Source organism: Melopsittacus undulatus, chromosome 9, assembly GCF_012275295.1.
Source record: "Melopsittacus undulatus isolate bMelUnd1 chromosome 9, bMelUnd1.mat.Z, whole genome shotgun sequence".
In the NCBI taxonomy this organism is placed as follows: Eukaryota; Metazoa; Chordata; class Aves; order Psittaciformes; family Psittaculidae; genus Melopsittacus; species Melopsittacus undulatus.
In genome coordinates this window covers 38529542-38540154 of record NC_047535.1, presented here as the reverse complement: position 1 = coordinate 38540154, position 10613 = coordinate 38529542, and the positions used below count along the sequence as shown (strand labels likewise).

At 58.3% G+C, this 10613-nt stretch overlaps 2 protein-coding genes across 4 annotated transcripts in view; one reads left to right on the top strand and one right to left on the bottom strand.

Annotated features, from left to right (window-relative positions):
* Window positions 1-906: 906 nt before the first annotated feature.
* MON1A (MON1 homolog A, secretory trafficking associated) lies at window positions 907-5791 on the bottom strand. 2 transcript variants are annotated; one of them, XM_034066477.1, is made up of 6 exons: window positions 5664-5791; window positions 4614-4755; window positions 3876-4343; window positions 2912-3677; window positions 2675-2822; window positions 907-2239 (listed from the first exon to the last, which is right to left on the bottom strand). In XM_034066477.1, exons 2-6 carry the CDS (start codon window positions 4738-4740, stop codon window positions 2099-2101), a joined length of 1650 nt encoding a protein of 549 aa, XP_033922368.1. In that variant the 5' UTR covers window positions 4741-4755; window positions 5664-5791; the 3' UTR covers window positions 907-2098. The 2 variants fall into 2 exon arrangements, with proteins under 2 accessions (XP_033922368.1, XP_033922369.1); XM_034066478.1 differs by lacking the exon at window positions 2675-2822 and having other exon boundaries at window positions 2123-2239.
* A 322-nt stretch (window positions 5792-6113) lies between these two features.
* Window positions 6114-10613, top strand: part of RBM6 (RNA binding motif protein 6) — a 58568-nt gene continuing 54068 nt past the window's right edge. For both annotated transcript variants that reach the window (XM_005141573.3, XM_034066082.1), the window contains exon 1: window positions 6114-6174. The gene's annotated coding sequence lies outside the window, so the exon portion shown is untranslated. The remainder of the gene's footprint in view (window positions 6175-10613) is intronic.

Here is a 10613-nt window from a genome sequence, read left to right as displayed (position 1 = left end):
GGGAGATAGCTGCCAGCACGCCGGCATATGGGGGGGCCCCGGGCCCCCTGCATCAGCCCCCAGCCCCGGTGGAGCTCTCGATACTGGAATTGCTGCTTCTTGGAAGCTGCCAGCGCTGGCACCACACTTGCGACTTGTTTGCAGGCCGTCGGGGCAGCCCTCGGGGGAGGCAGCAGGCTCCGTGTGTTGGGTTCCATCCAGGGGGCAGGATCGGCATCGAGCCCTGGGGCTTATTTCTGTTGTGTCCATTCTTTGTCTTCTGTTTGTGTCCCTTTCCTTTCCTCCCTGCCATCAACGGCTGCCTGTGGTGGCAGGAGGTGCCAGCACTGCTGGGACTTGCTGTTCCCAAGGCCGAAGGCAGATGCTTTGCATCCTGATACACCAGAGGGATCTGCCCCTTCAAGTGCCCTGTTCCACTGGGGCTGTGGGCCCAGCTGCACACAGGGGCTTCTCCTCCACCCAGGCAGGGCACTGCCCAGCGCTCCCAGTAGGACTTTGGTCCCAGGAAGGGCTGAACACGCTGAAACCAGGCTCCCTTGCCCTCATCACCCGGCCAGCCCCAGCCCTCCCGGCCTGGCTGCTGCCCTGCGTTGTGCAAGGCCCGGCAGTTACGTTGCCCTGTGCCTTGCCCAACAGCTCCTTCCTCTGGCTGCGCATCTCTTGCTCGGTTTCGACATGAGCTGGTCCTGGCCAGCACGTCCCGGGGGTTTTGCTGCTCCCACCAGCACGACCCCGGATGCCTTCCAATGCTCCCTGGCAGATTTCCAGGCCTTCAGTGGGTCCCTGAGGGCTGGCTCACACCAGACCCAAACTTGGACCAAACTCTCATCTCACCCACCCCCCAGCTCTGCCAGTTCCCTACCACCACACTCCCCCAAGTGATCACACAAGAATGACACTTCAAGACTTAGGGTCCAGATAATGTTTATGAGCAAAGACAAGCGATTACACTCTGGCAGGAGCATAAATACAGGAGTGGAGTCCCTGTGCTAGCCCTGCCGGTCCTTCCCAGCTCCCTCTGCATTTGGCTGCCACCGCAGTGGCTCTGCCCATCTTTTGAACACTCGTCCTAGTGCTCAGCAAACAGCCCCAAAACACGGTATCGGGCTGTGGCTGGTGTTCAGGGCCACTCAGCCCCACACTAGTGCCTGGGGACAGCCAGGAGGAGGTGGCCCCCATGCAGCAAGCTCAGCATAGCTGGCTCGAGCAGCTGGTTTGGGGCCAGGTGCCCCCATGCAAAGGGGAAGACCCTTCTTGGGCTGGGGGGGACACCAGAGCCTGCAGGTCTCCAAGAGGCTGTACCTGAGACATCCCTTTAGGGTCTGCTGCCCAGGAGCCAGCCCTACAATCACCCCAATGGGCACCCTGGTACCCTGAGTCTCTCTTGGACTGCTCTGTGTCTCCATGGGGAGGTGGGCAGGACCCTGCTGTCCCAGTGGAGCAGTTGACCCGTACACTAATGACCAGTGTCCCCAGAGCCATACTTCCCATGGCCATGGTGGGAAGGGTCTGGGCTCACACAGATACTAAGGGGTCAAACCTGTCAGGGCAGGGCTCCAGGGCTGCCTGGCACTTGGGGGGCCTGGCTCCCCCGTGGCTGGGAGAAGAGCAGTGAATGCCCTGGGCCAGCCCTGTCCCCTGCCTGGGTGGTGTCAGCCACTACCTGCAGGCAGAGCAGCACAGGGGTCCCCTGAGCACTGCCACATCTCTTCTGTGAACCCCCACCCTTGACACAGCCACAGGATGGCAGAGAAAGGAGGGTGCCAGGCACAGGGGCTCAGATCCCTTCCAGCAACCTGGGGTACCAGTAGCCCCACTCAAGGACCCTCCCAACAAAGGATGGAGTTGGAGGCCACAGAGGAAGGGCAGCCCTCCCAGCTGGGGGCACTGCCTGCAGATGAAAGTTCTGCTCACCCCTTCCCCTGGCTGTGCACCCTGTCTCTAACACCCAGGTTGGACAGTCCATGGGTGGGTTTCCCTGTGCTCCATCATCCCACCATGCCTCTCACCTGGACACATGGCCCAGGCCTCCCTAGGGATGGGCTCCCCGGCACAGCAGGAGCTCTCCTGGCTGGTACCATGCCCTGGGCAATGCCCATCAGTATGTCTGAGGTGTGAGGATGAAAAGTCGGTCTTCCTCCTTGCGGATCCACTTCATGAGCTTGTTGACAGCACTGATGGCGCCGGCCTTGGTCCCCAGGGGACTATAGCATATGTAGAGCTCAAAGGCGCTGGTTACCTGGGCAAAGAAACAGGGTACTTGCTGGGTCTGTGTCCTGCTTGGGGCTGGCACTGCACCTTCCCCATGGGCTGCTGGGCATGGGCACAGGGGCTCCAGTGCAAGGACACGAGGTGGCAATGGGGTACCCTTAATGAGTGGCTTCTGGTTTGTCAGAAGTAGGAGGACCAAACCCCAGAGTGGGTTTTCTCCATGGCACTGGGGAATTAAGGACAGTGCATGGCACAGCTCATGGTGCCAGCTCACCAGTTGCTGCTGAGATCCCTACCGGTCCCTCCCTGGCACGGGGGGCATCGGGGCAGGCTCACCTCCAAAAGGACTGGGTGGCCACCCTGGAGACCACAGAGGTGGTACTGTGTTGTGCCACCACCCCCTTACTCCACCATGCTGGAGAGGAGAAGATGGGCTCACCCGAACACTGCAGACGGCCCTTACCCAAGCCAGGAGGTTCTCACGGGGGCCCGTGAAGTAGATGTTCTTCAGGGGGCGTGAAGAGTTGTGAGCCCGGCTGTGGAGGTACTGGTAGAGCCCTAAGAGCCTCTCCTTCTCCTCCTCCCGCACGTAGGGTGCCTCAATCTCAGGGCTGCAGGAACACAGCACCCCATTAGCCCCCTGGAGAAGGGGGTTGTGTAGAAGGCTTGCCCCATGCCCCACGTTCCCTGTGGGCCTCACCTGGTGAAGAGCCCAGAGCTCTTGGACTTGTAGATGAAGTGCCGGAGGTCGGGGATGCCCACCTGGGCCACGCTGTAGAAGGGGGTGCGCAGGGCCTCCTGGAGAGCATGGTGCACCCCCCGCCGCCGCAGCCGCTCCTGGAAGCGCCGCTTACAGTCAGACACAGTGAAGAAGTCCTCGCGGTCAGTGGAGACCAGCAGGAGGCACAGGTCCATCTCCTGCTCCAGGTAGGAAATGTGGGCATGGAAAAAGCCGCTGGAGTTGAACTTTGGGAGGCAAATGGGAGTCCAGGCTTCCCCCTCCCGGAAGGAGGAAGAAGAGCTGATGAGGTTAAAGAGCAGATGGAGGTCAATGGGGTGGAGGAACTGGTCCTTCTTCCTCACAAGAGACACCAGCTGGTTCCCCGACAGAAGAATGGAGAAGACCAGGCTCTTGGCCTTGGCCTGCTGGAGGCTGGAGCTGACAGCGTCCCGCACACTGGCAGCCAAGGGCAGGCAGCGCACAGCGCCCATGAGGAAGCTGGGGTCGTGGGCCATGAGGTCCAGCAGGTTGTCAGTGATGCGCTCGGAGCCAGCCAGGAGCCTGCGTAGGTCATAGTTCTGCTTCTGCTGGAAGATGTGGTTGAGCTGGGTCCAAGTGAGTAGGCTCAGGATCTGGTAGTAGATGTAAAGCAGCTCGTGGGCGATCTCCTGCTCCGACTGCCGGGTCCGTGCCACTGCCACCAGCACCAGCGGGCTCCTCCGCACAAACACCACCTTGTAGCCATCTGCTTGGGAGGGAGTCCCCGGGGGCCGGGGACAAGCCTGTAAGCCTGAGTACCCATGGCTGCAAGGGGGAGCCAGGCTGCAGCCTCTCCCTCCAGCAATCAATCTGTCCCTGAGGACTCCTAATGTGGCCCAGAGTGGCAGCAGCACAGCTGGCCGTGACACCCCTCATCCCATTTCCCCTCCTCCCCAGGCAATACCTGCATGAATGGACCGGATGGCGTTTTTCTCAGCCTCCAGGAAGGACACCAGGGCCATCATGACACCCATGGTGCTGGACAGGGCCTCCTCAGAGCCGTAGCGGGAGTACACAGGCTTGCCCGCCTCGCTCAGCACAAAGACATGCTTCCGATGCATGCGCCAGGCGTCCATGGTCACATCCTCCTCCTCCTTGCCTGACAGCACCGAGTCTCGGCGGGTGGTCTGCGGGGATGGCTCCAGCTTCCCCTCCTTGCTCTGCCTCATCTCCTCCTCCAGGTCGAGGGCCATGCCCGTGAGCTGTGTGCTCAGCTCGCTAAAGTCCTTGCTGATCTGCTCCATGGTGGTCGGCTCGCCCGGCTCCCCACACCTCTCCTCCGGGCTCCGCGCCACAGCTGCTCCGTCCTCGGGACTCGTCAGGTCCTCATAGGAGCGGGTGTGCACGAACATGGCTCCCTCCTGGCCCGCCCCTGGGAACAATGGGCTGTGCAGCGTCCGTCCGCCTGTCCCCACACTGAGGCAGCAGGTGGACAGAGGGTGCAAAAGGGACAGGGATTTGGAGGGAAGGACCTGCCCTCCTTTTCCCATCCCACAGCACCCAGGAGCTTGGGTGCTGCTGGTGGGGTCACCAGTGGGCCCATCTTCCCCTGCCTGTGGGGCTGTGCAGGGCCAAGCTCACGTGACAAGGAGCTGCTTTGTTTTCCCCCCTCGCTTGTTCCCATAGCAAGCTCTGCCCGTACCTGGCTCCGTCCCCTGTGCCAGCCCTGGTGTGGGGCTCTCGGACCGCTCTGTGTGCTGCCCATCTCCTGGTGTCAGGGACCCGTTGGGCACTTCCCAGCCTTTCTTCTTGTGGACATCCGCAGCCATTCCTCGGGGCAGGACCTGCACATTACACATGGTATCAGTTCTCTGTTCCATCACCTACAAAGCAGGCCCTAAAACAGCTCTGCTCTCAACCGGGGCCATGCCAGGATCCTCGGCCCTATCCTGCTGGCTCAGCAGGCAGCACTGAGGCCTGGTGAGCCATCAGGAAAGCTGCTCTAATCCAGCAGGATTTCCTCCCCCCCGTGGCCCCAGCTCCTTCCAGTCCCCCAGCCCAGCACCTTTCATCCAGGCTTTGCCCTGATTTCCCCTGAGCGCCAGGAAAGCAGCTCAGTGTCCTAGCAGCGAGGGGAAAGGGAGACGGCTCTGGACAGGGCTGGTCCTGCACACAACGAACCCAAAGGCCTCATGTTTGCAAAGGGTGTGTTTTATGGCCCTTCCCGGCCTGCCTTAGGTGGCTGAGATGAGAGCAGGATGGTGACAATCCTCCTGAGGCCAAGGCACCTCGGGCAGCTTAACCCCCTGGGAGCAAGGAGGCCCCCGGAGCCCCTGCCCGGTGCTCACCCCCTGGGCAGAGCCCGGCCGTATCCGCAGCCCGGGGGATGCAGCCCAGCACTGCACACACGGGCACAAGCGAGCGCAACAGTTGGCAGCCACGGGCCCTGCACCTCCGACGCCGGCTGACGGAGCCTGTACACCGACCTCGGCCACACCTCCTGCCCAGCCGGTAACGCCGCGCCGGGGGGAGCCGGGCCCTGACCCCGAAAGCCGGTGACAACTCAACAGCCGCGGATGAGGGCCCGGTCCTCGCCCGGCCCTCCCCTCCCGGCTGCACCGCCGCCAGCCTGCTGTCCTTCCCCGCAACCCCGCGGCCCAGGCCGGGCGCAGGTCACCGCTCCCGGACCACCGATGTGCCGCGGGCAGCGCCGAGCTCGGGACCCCCCGGCGGACAACGCGCAGACACCGACCTTCGTGGCTCCTCCCGTCGGCGCCGGGCGTAGCTGCGGCTGGGGCAGCCCGCAACCCCCGACACGGCCTATGCGGGGCGGGGAGCACGACACCGGCGGCGGGCGGCCAGCTCCGGCCCTGCCCCTGTGCCCGGTCTCCCCGGCGCCCCCGGCATCGCGGCGCCCCGCCCCGGCGGGGCCCGCCCCCCGCGGCCCGGCCTCACCGCCCCGAGGCCGGGCGCCGCTCCCGCGGAGCCATGGGAGCTGTAGGCAGACCCCGGTGCCAGCCGCTCGGCCCTGCGCCTCAGAGCCTCCAACTCCCGGCGAGCCCCGCGCGCCGCGCGAAGCACGCTGGGAAATGTAGTCCTCCGGCGAGAAAACGGCGGGACCGGCAGTGCAGCTCTAGGGAGGGGGACTACATTTCCCAGTGTACAGTGCGCTGCCGCCGGCCGGGGTGAGCTCAGCGGAACTTCCGGCTTCTCGCTGTGGTGGCGCTGGGCCTGGCGCGGCGCGGGAGGCGGCGGTTGAGGAGGTGAGGGGTGGCCTCGTTCCGCCGTCATGGCCGTGGCCCCGCCGGAGGAGCCGGCACCGGGGGGTGTGTGGGGGTTTGTGCGGGGAGAGGCCTGCGGGTGCGGGCTCTGCCGTGGGGCCGCCCGGTGACGGGGCGGGCGCGGCTCCCGGCGGTGTCCCGGGGTGCAGCGGCTGGGCAGAGCAGGCATGCGGGGAGGGATATTCCCTGGAGTGAAGGAGGTGCGTCCTGAAGGCCTCCCGGGATGGGGACGTGTGTGCCCGTGGGGTTGTCTGGGGTAGAGAAGCGTATGGGGGGAGGCCCTTCCCAGGGCCGCTGGGGCGGCGGAGCAGAACGTTCCTCCTGTGGGGCCATCATGATGGGGGGTGACTCATTTGGGGTCACTTGTGATGGGGGATAGCCCACGGATGGGGCTGCCTTGGCTGCGAGCTGTGAGGAAGCACGTCCCTGCGCCATGCCCTGCTGTGGCCTCAGGCTTCATGTCCTCTTTGGAGCTCCACGCCTCAGTGGCCTGTGGGACACGGGCTTGGGGAGCTCAGACACTGCTGCAGGACTACTGTGGAGTGTCTTGCATGGCTGTGCTGAGCCCTGGGGCCTTCTGCCTGTGCCAGCATCAGTGGTTGTGTTTCTGTGTATATCTGTGTTATTCTGAGGCCCTGAGCAATACTTGGTCATACAACTTCATACGTGCTTCTGTGAAAAGTGCCTCAGAACACTTGTGGTTTTGGAAGGGGTGGACAAAAAGTGGGCTGGGTTTGTGCTGGGCTGCAGGGAAAGGTGATGGGGCTGTTGCATAGTGTTGGCTGATGGTAACGCCCTGCGATGGGCTAAATGGGATTTTGGATGGTAAATGAAGGCTTAGGTGGAGCAGGCTGAGGCCTGGTTTGTGCTGGAGACTGGCAAAGGCTGGGTAGTGCTCAGGGGCTATAGAGCTAAGGGAGGGTGACCTCCCGTGGTTTGGTTATCAGAGCAATTGGCACCAGGAGAATTTGGTGTCATTGCTAGTGTATGGTATTAACTTTGGAAATGCCGGTGAAGGTGAATCCACTTTCCTACCAGAGCAGGGTACTGGTGGTGTGAAAGTCTCTCCCAGCAATCCCCAGCTGGTAATCCACTTGTGAAGTTCTTTGTGACAGGCAAAGTCTGGATAATAATGGGGGGTATATGTGCTAGAAATCCACCTGATTGTTTCTAATACAAGTTTTAAAAAGCATCATGCAGCTGAAAAGGACACTCATCCCCCTTTGTAAGTGAAAACCTCCACCCTGACACCTGGGAGAGCCAAAATGGTTCTCCCTCTGCTTTCAAATTTCAGTGGCATGGTTTTGATATTTCTGGATAAGACATCTTCAATTTTAACATTGACAATAACTGGCTTTCTTGGCTACTTGCAGGTTCTGTAGCTTGGGGAAAGGTTTTCTTTTGTATCTTCTGTAGTACTTGAACTTCACACAGGCTTTTTCCTTTCTTCAGGCTTACAAAAACTTTACTCGGTGCAGAAAGTTGTTCTGCAGTAAGTTACTTCCTCTGCTCTTTGAGCATAGTCCTTTGTGGAGTTACGTGTTTGGTTTCCTCATGCTCTATAAATACCCAGTCTGGCAGCTTTGGCAAGATCTGTTTGGAGAGAAGTTGTGAATATCAGGGTATTTTTCTGAAACTAGCATCTCTGAAATGTCACCTCACCTAATCTGTCACTCATTTCTCCTCTCTTCCCCAGATCTGGGAAACAAGGTGTGAAGCTGGGTGTAAGGTGGTGAGGAGATGCCCGAGGACTGTGCTGGCATTCCTCACTCTGCCCCTTGCCTCAGATCTTTAGTTATTCCTTAAGAAGGTCAGCTTCTTAGTCTGGTTCAGTTGCATGATTCTGATGTACAGTGTCATTATTTTACCATAGTATGTCAGGAATTGGAATAAGAGATCCAAAGGAATCTGCTGTCAGGACTGGCATTTGTGGTTTGGAAAGTGGAATTGGGAATACCCCCAGGCACTGGGGGATGCTGGGGAAGGCAGGGCAGGGCATGGTCCTGAGGAAGTTCTTTGGGGGTAATCACAAGGCTCCATCAGCCTCTCCTAGGAGGACTGTGGGACCAGTGGTCCTTGGAGGAACTTAGACCATGAAAGATCTTCCCTTCCTTTGAGGTGCACCTTCTGTATCTTCAGTGGAGCTGAGGCTTTGCCAACAGGAAGTAGAGCCAGCTGGGGTAGAAGGAGGGAAATACAGTATTCAGGATGCATATCCGTCCTCCTGAATATCCAGTCTAATTGTAAGAGCTAATTATTGCCTTGAACTCTAAATCTGGGCTCTGTGAGTGACTGGACCATGTTATGTGTTCTGTGGCTGCGTTACTGTGTCATTCTGAAACATCCTTTGTTGATGTCTCCTTCAGATGTATGGCTGTAACTGAGTTACGGCAAAACTAATTGATGGACAGTTCCTAGGACTTGAGGGTGGATTTTTCCTGTGTTTTGACGTTGGCCTGGCCCCAGCCCCGGGCTCTCTCGGTGACTCTGGCAAACAGCCTTGCTCTCACTGACCAGTCTCCTAGCTTTTGCCTTCCAGCAGGGAGGTGGGAGCTGAGCTGGCAGTTACCTGCCTGCAGCAGAAGGATGAATCCTGATGGCTTCTCCTCAGTATGCATCTTTGCGGCAGCTGTACCAGGGTATACCTTCAGAAGATCTTGGCATTGGTGGAAGCCGGTCTAAGAAGCTTCTGTCCCTGTCCTGCAGTGTGCTGTCACTTTGTTTTGTGGGGCTGTGTAGTAAACTGTATCATTGCAATGACCTGGGTTAAATATAACTCTCTTTTGGAGGGTCATCCATGGTGCAGAGCTAGAAGAGCACAGGCTGGCACGGCTAACCCATTGTGCCTTGCCAAAGGCAGAGTGGAGGGAGCACATTGTATCAGGCTGAGCAAGGGACTCGGAGCCAGTGTTGCTGCCTGTGTTATTGAACCATGACCTCATACTCATTGATGTCGCTGTTTGGCTCAGCTGATCTGTGCCAGGCCCAGTGTCAGCCCTGCGGTGATTTTTATCTCCTCTGATAATTTGAATGTTATGCCAAACAGTTCCCAGCTGGTAAAGGTTTGTTGTGTTTTGATTTTTGTTTGTCTGTTTGTTTTCTTTTTAGCATTGGTAAGCTTGTTGACTTAATGAGAACTGCAGGAGGAATCCAAAAAGGAAGAAAAAGAAACACGAGGTCTGTAGGTGAGGGTGCTGAGGAACTGGCGTGGGTTGCCCACAGAAGCTGTGGCTGCCCCATCCCTGGCAGTGTTCAAGGGCAGGTTGGATGGGGCTTGGAGCAACCTGCTGTAATGGAAAGTGTCCCTGCCTGTATCAGGGGTTTGGAACTGGATGAGCTTTAAGGTTCCTTCCAAGCCAAACCTTTATGCAATTCTAGGATTCTGTGTTTGCAGGCTGCAAAAGTTCATAAATAGGAGGACCAGCTGATGCTAGCCAACCATAATGATGACTGCTGCAACCATCTCCATTTACCTGCTCTCTGTGAAGTGTGCAGTATCAGTTCTCTTAGATTCACCTCTGGGAAAGAGAATACAATGGAGTTAACAGAGGAAGTCCTCTGGATTAGGGGGTTGCTTGTTGCATTCAGAGCCATGTAAAACGTGAGAAGGCCAGTGCTCTTGGGCTCAAGTGGCCAACTGAATGATCCTCTTTCTTTAGAAATGGGGCAGGTGGTTCAGTGGTAGTTGTACAGGTTGCCTTCATCAGCTTGCACACTGTTGTGTACTCCCCAGCTCCCATGTGAGTGTTGCCTGGCTGGTGATGGACTCTGGCAGGAGCAGGAGCTCCCTTTTGGCAGGGTAGCTCCCTTCAGCTCTGCACAGGTGGCTGCCAGCTACAGCACCTGGAATTGCTCCCTGGTTTGAGGTCTGTCACAAGCCGCTCTGTCAACCTGCCACCTGTTTGGTAGTGTTAACCTTTGGAAGTTAAAAGAAACAGGATCTGCTTTTCTTCAACATTAGCTGCTCTAGGCAGGCCTGGCAGTGACTGTCTGCACTGTCTTCTGTTCCACCTAACCACTGCGGTCAGTTTAATTCCTGCTTTTGAGCTGTTTTGCAGTAGCATGAGAACCCCAGGTCTAACCTTGGTCTTGTGGCACAGGAGCCCTCCCACACTGCTGCAACTGAATTAGCCAGAGCAGATTTGAGACTGTCAGGTTGCCAGCTGCCTCATTTTGCTCTATGCTGCAACCTTTGTTTTGGGGAGAAAGGTAGAAATATTTCCCATTTCAAGGCCCATTGACAGTCACCAGGAAATCCTCACCTTCTCTGCTGGTGGGAGGAAGTGGATGAAATTTTAGATCTCTGATGAGGCAAGTGTTATTTGCGTCACTCAGCTTGATGAGGGCAGCATTGGAGAACAGTGCCTGTAATGATTATTGGCAAAGTCTACTCTGTTATCTACATGTTTTTGAGGGCAGAG

Excerpts from the sequence above, each read along its gene's own strand:
- MON1A (XM_034066477.1), bottom strand. The coding sequence starts at position 4,740 with ATGGCTGCGGATGTCCACAAGAAGAAAGGCTGGGAAGTGCCCAACGGG. Across the intron at positions 3,678-3,875 it reads CATCCGGTCCATTCATGCAG|ATGGCTACAAGGTGGTGTTT; the intron begins GTATTGCCTGGG and ends CCTCCCAAGCAG. Across the intron at positions 2,823-2,911 it reads AGCTCTGGGCTCTTCACCAG|CCCTGAGATTGAGGCACCCT; the intron begins GTGAGGCCCACA and ends GTGTTCCTGCAG.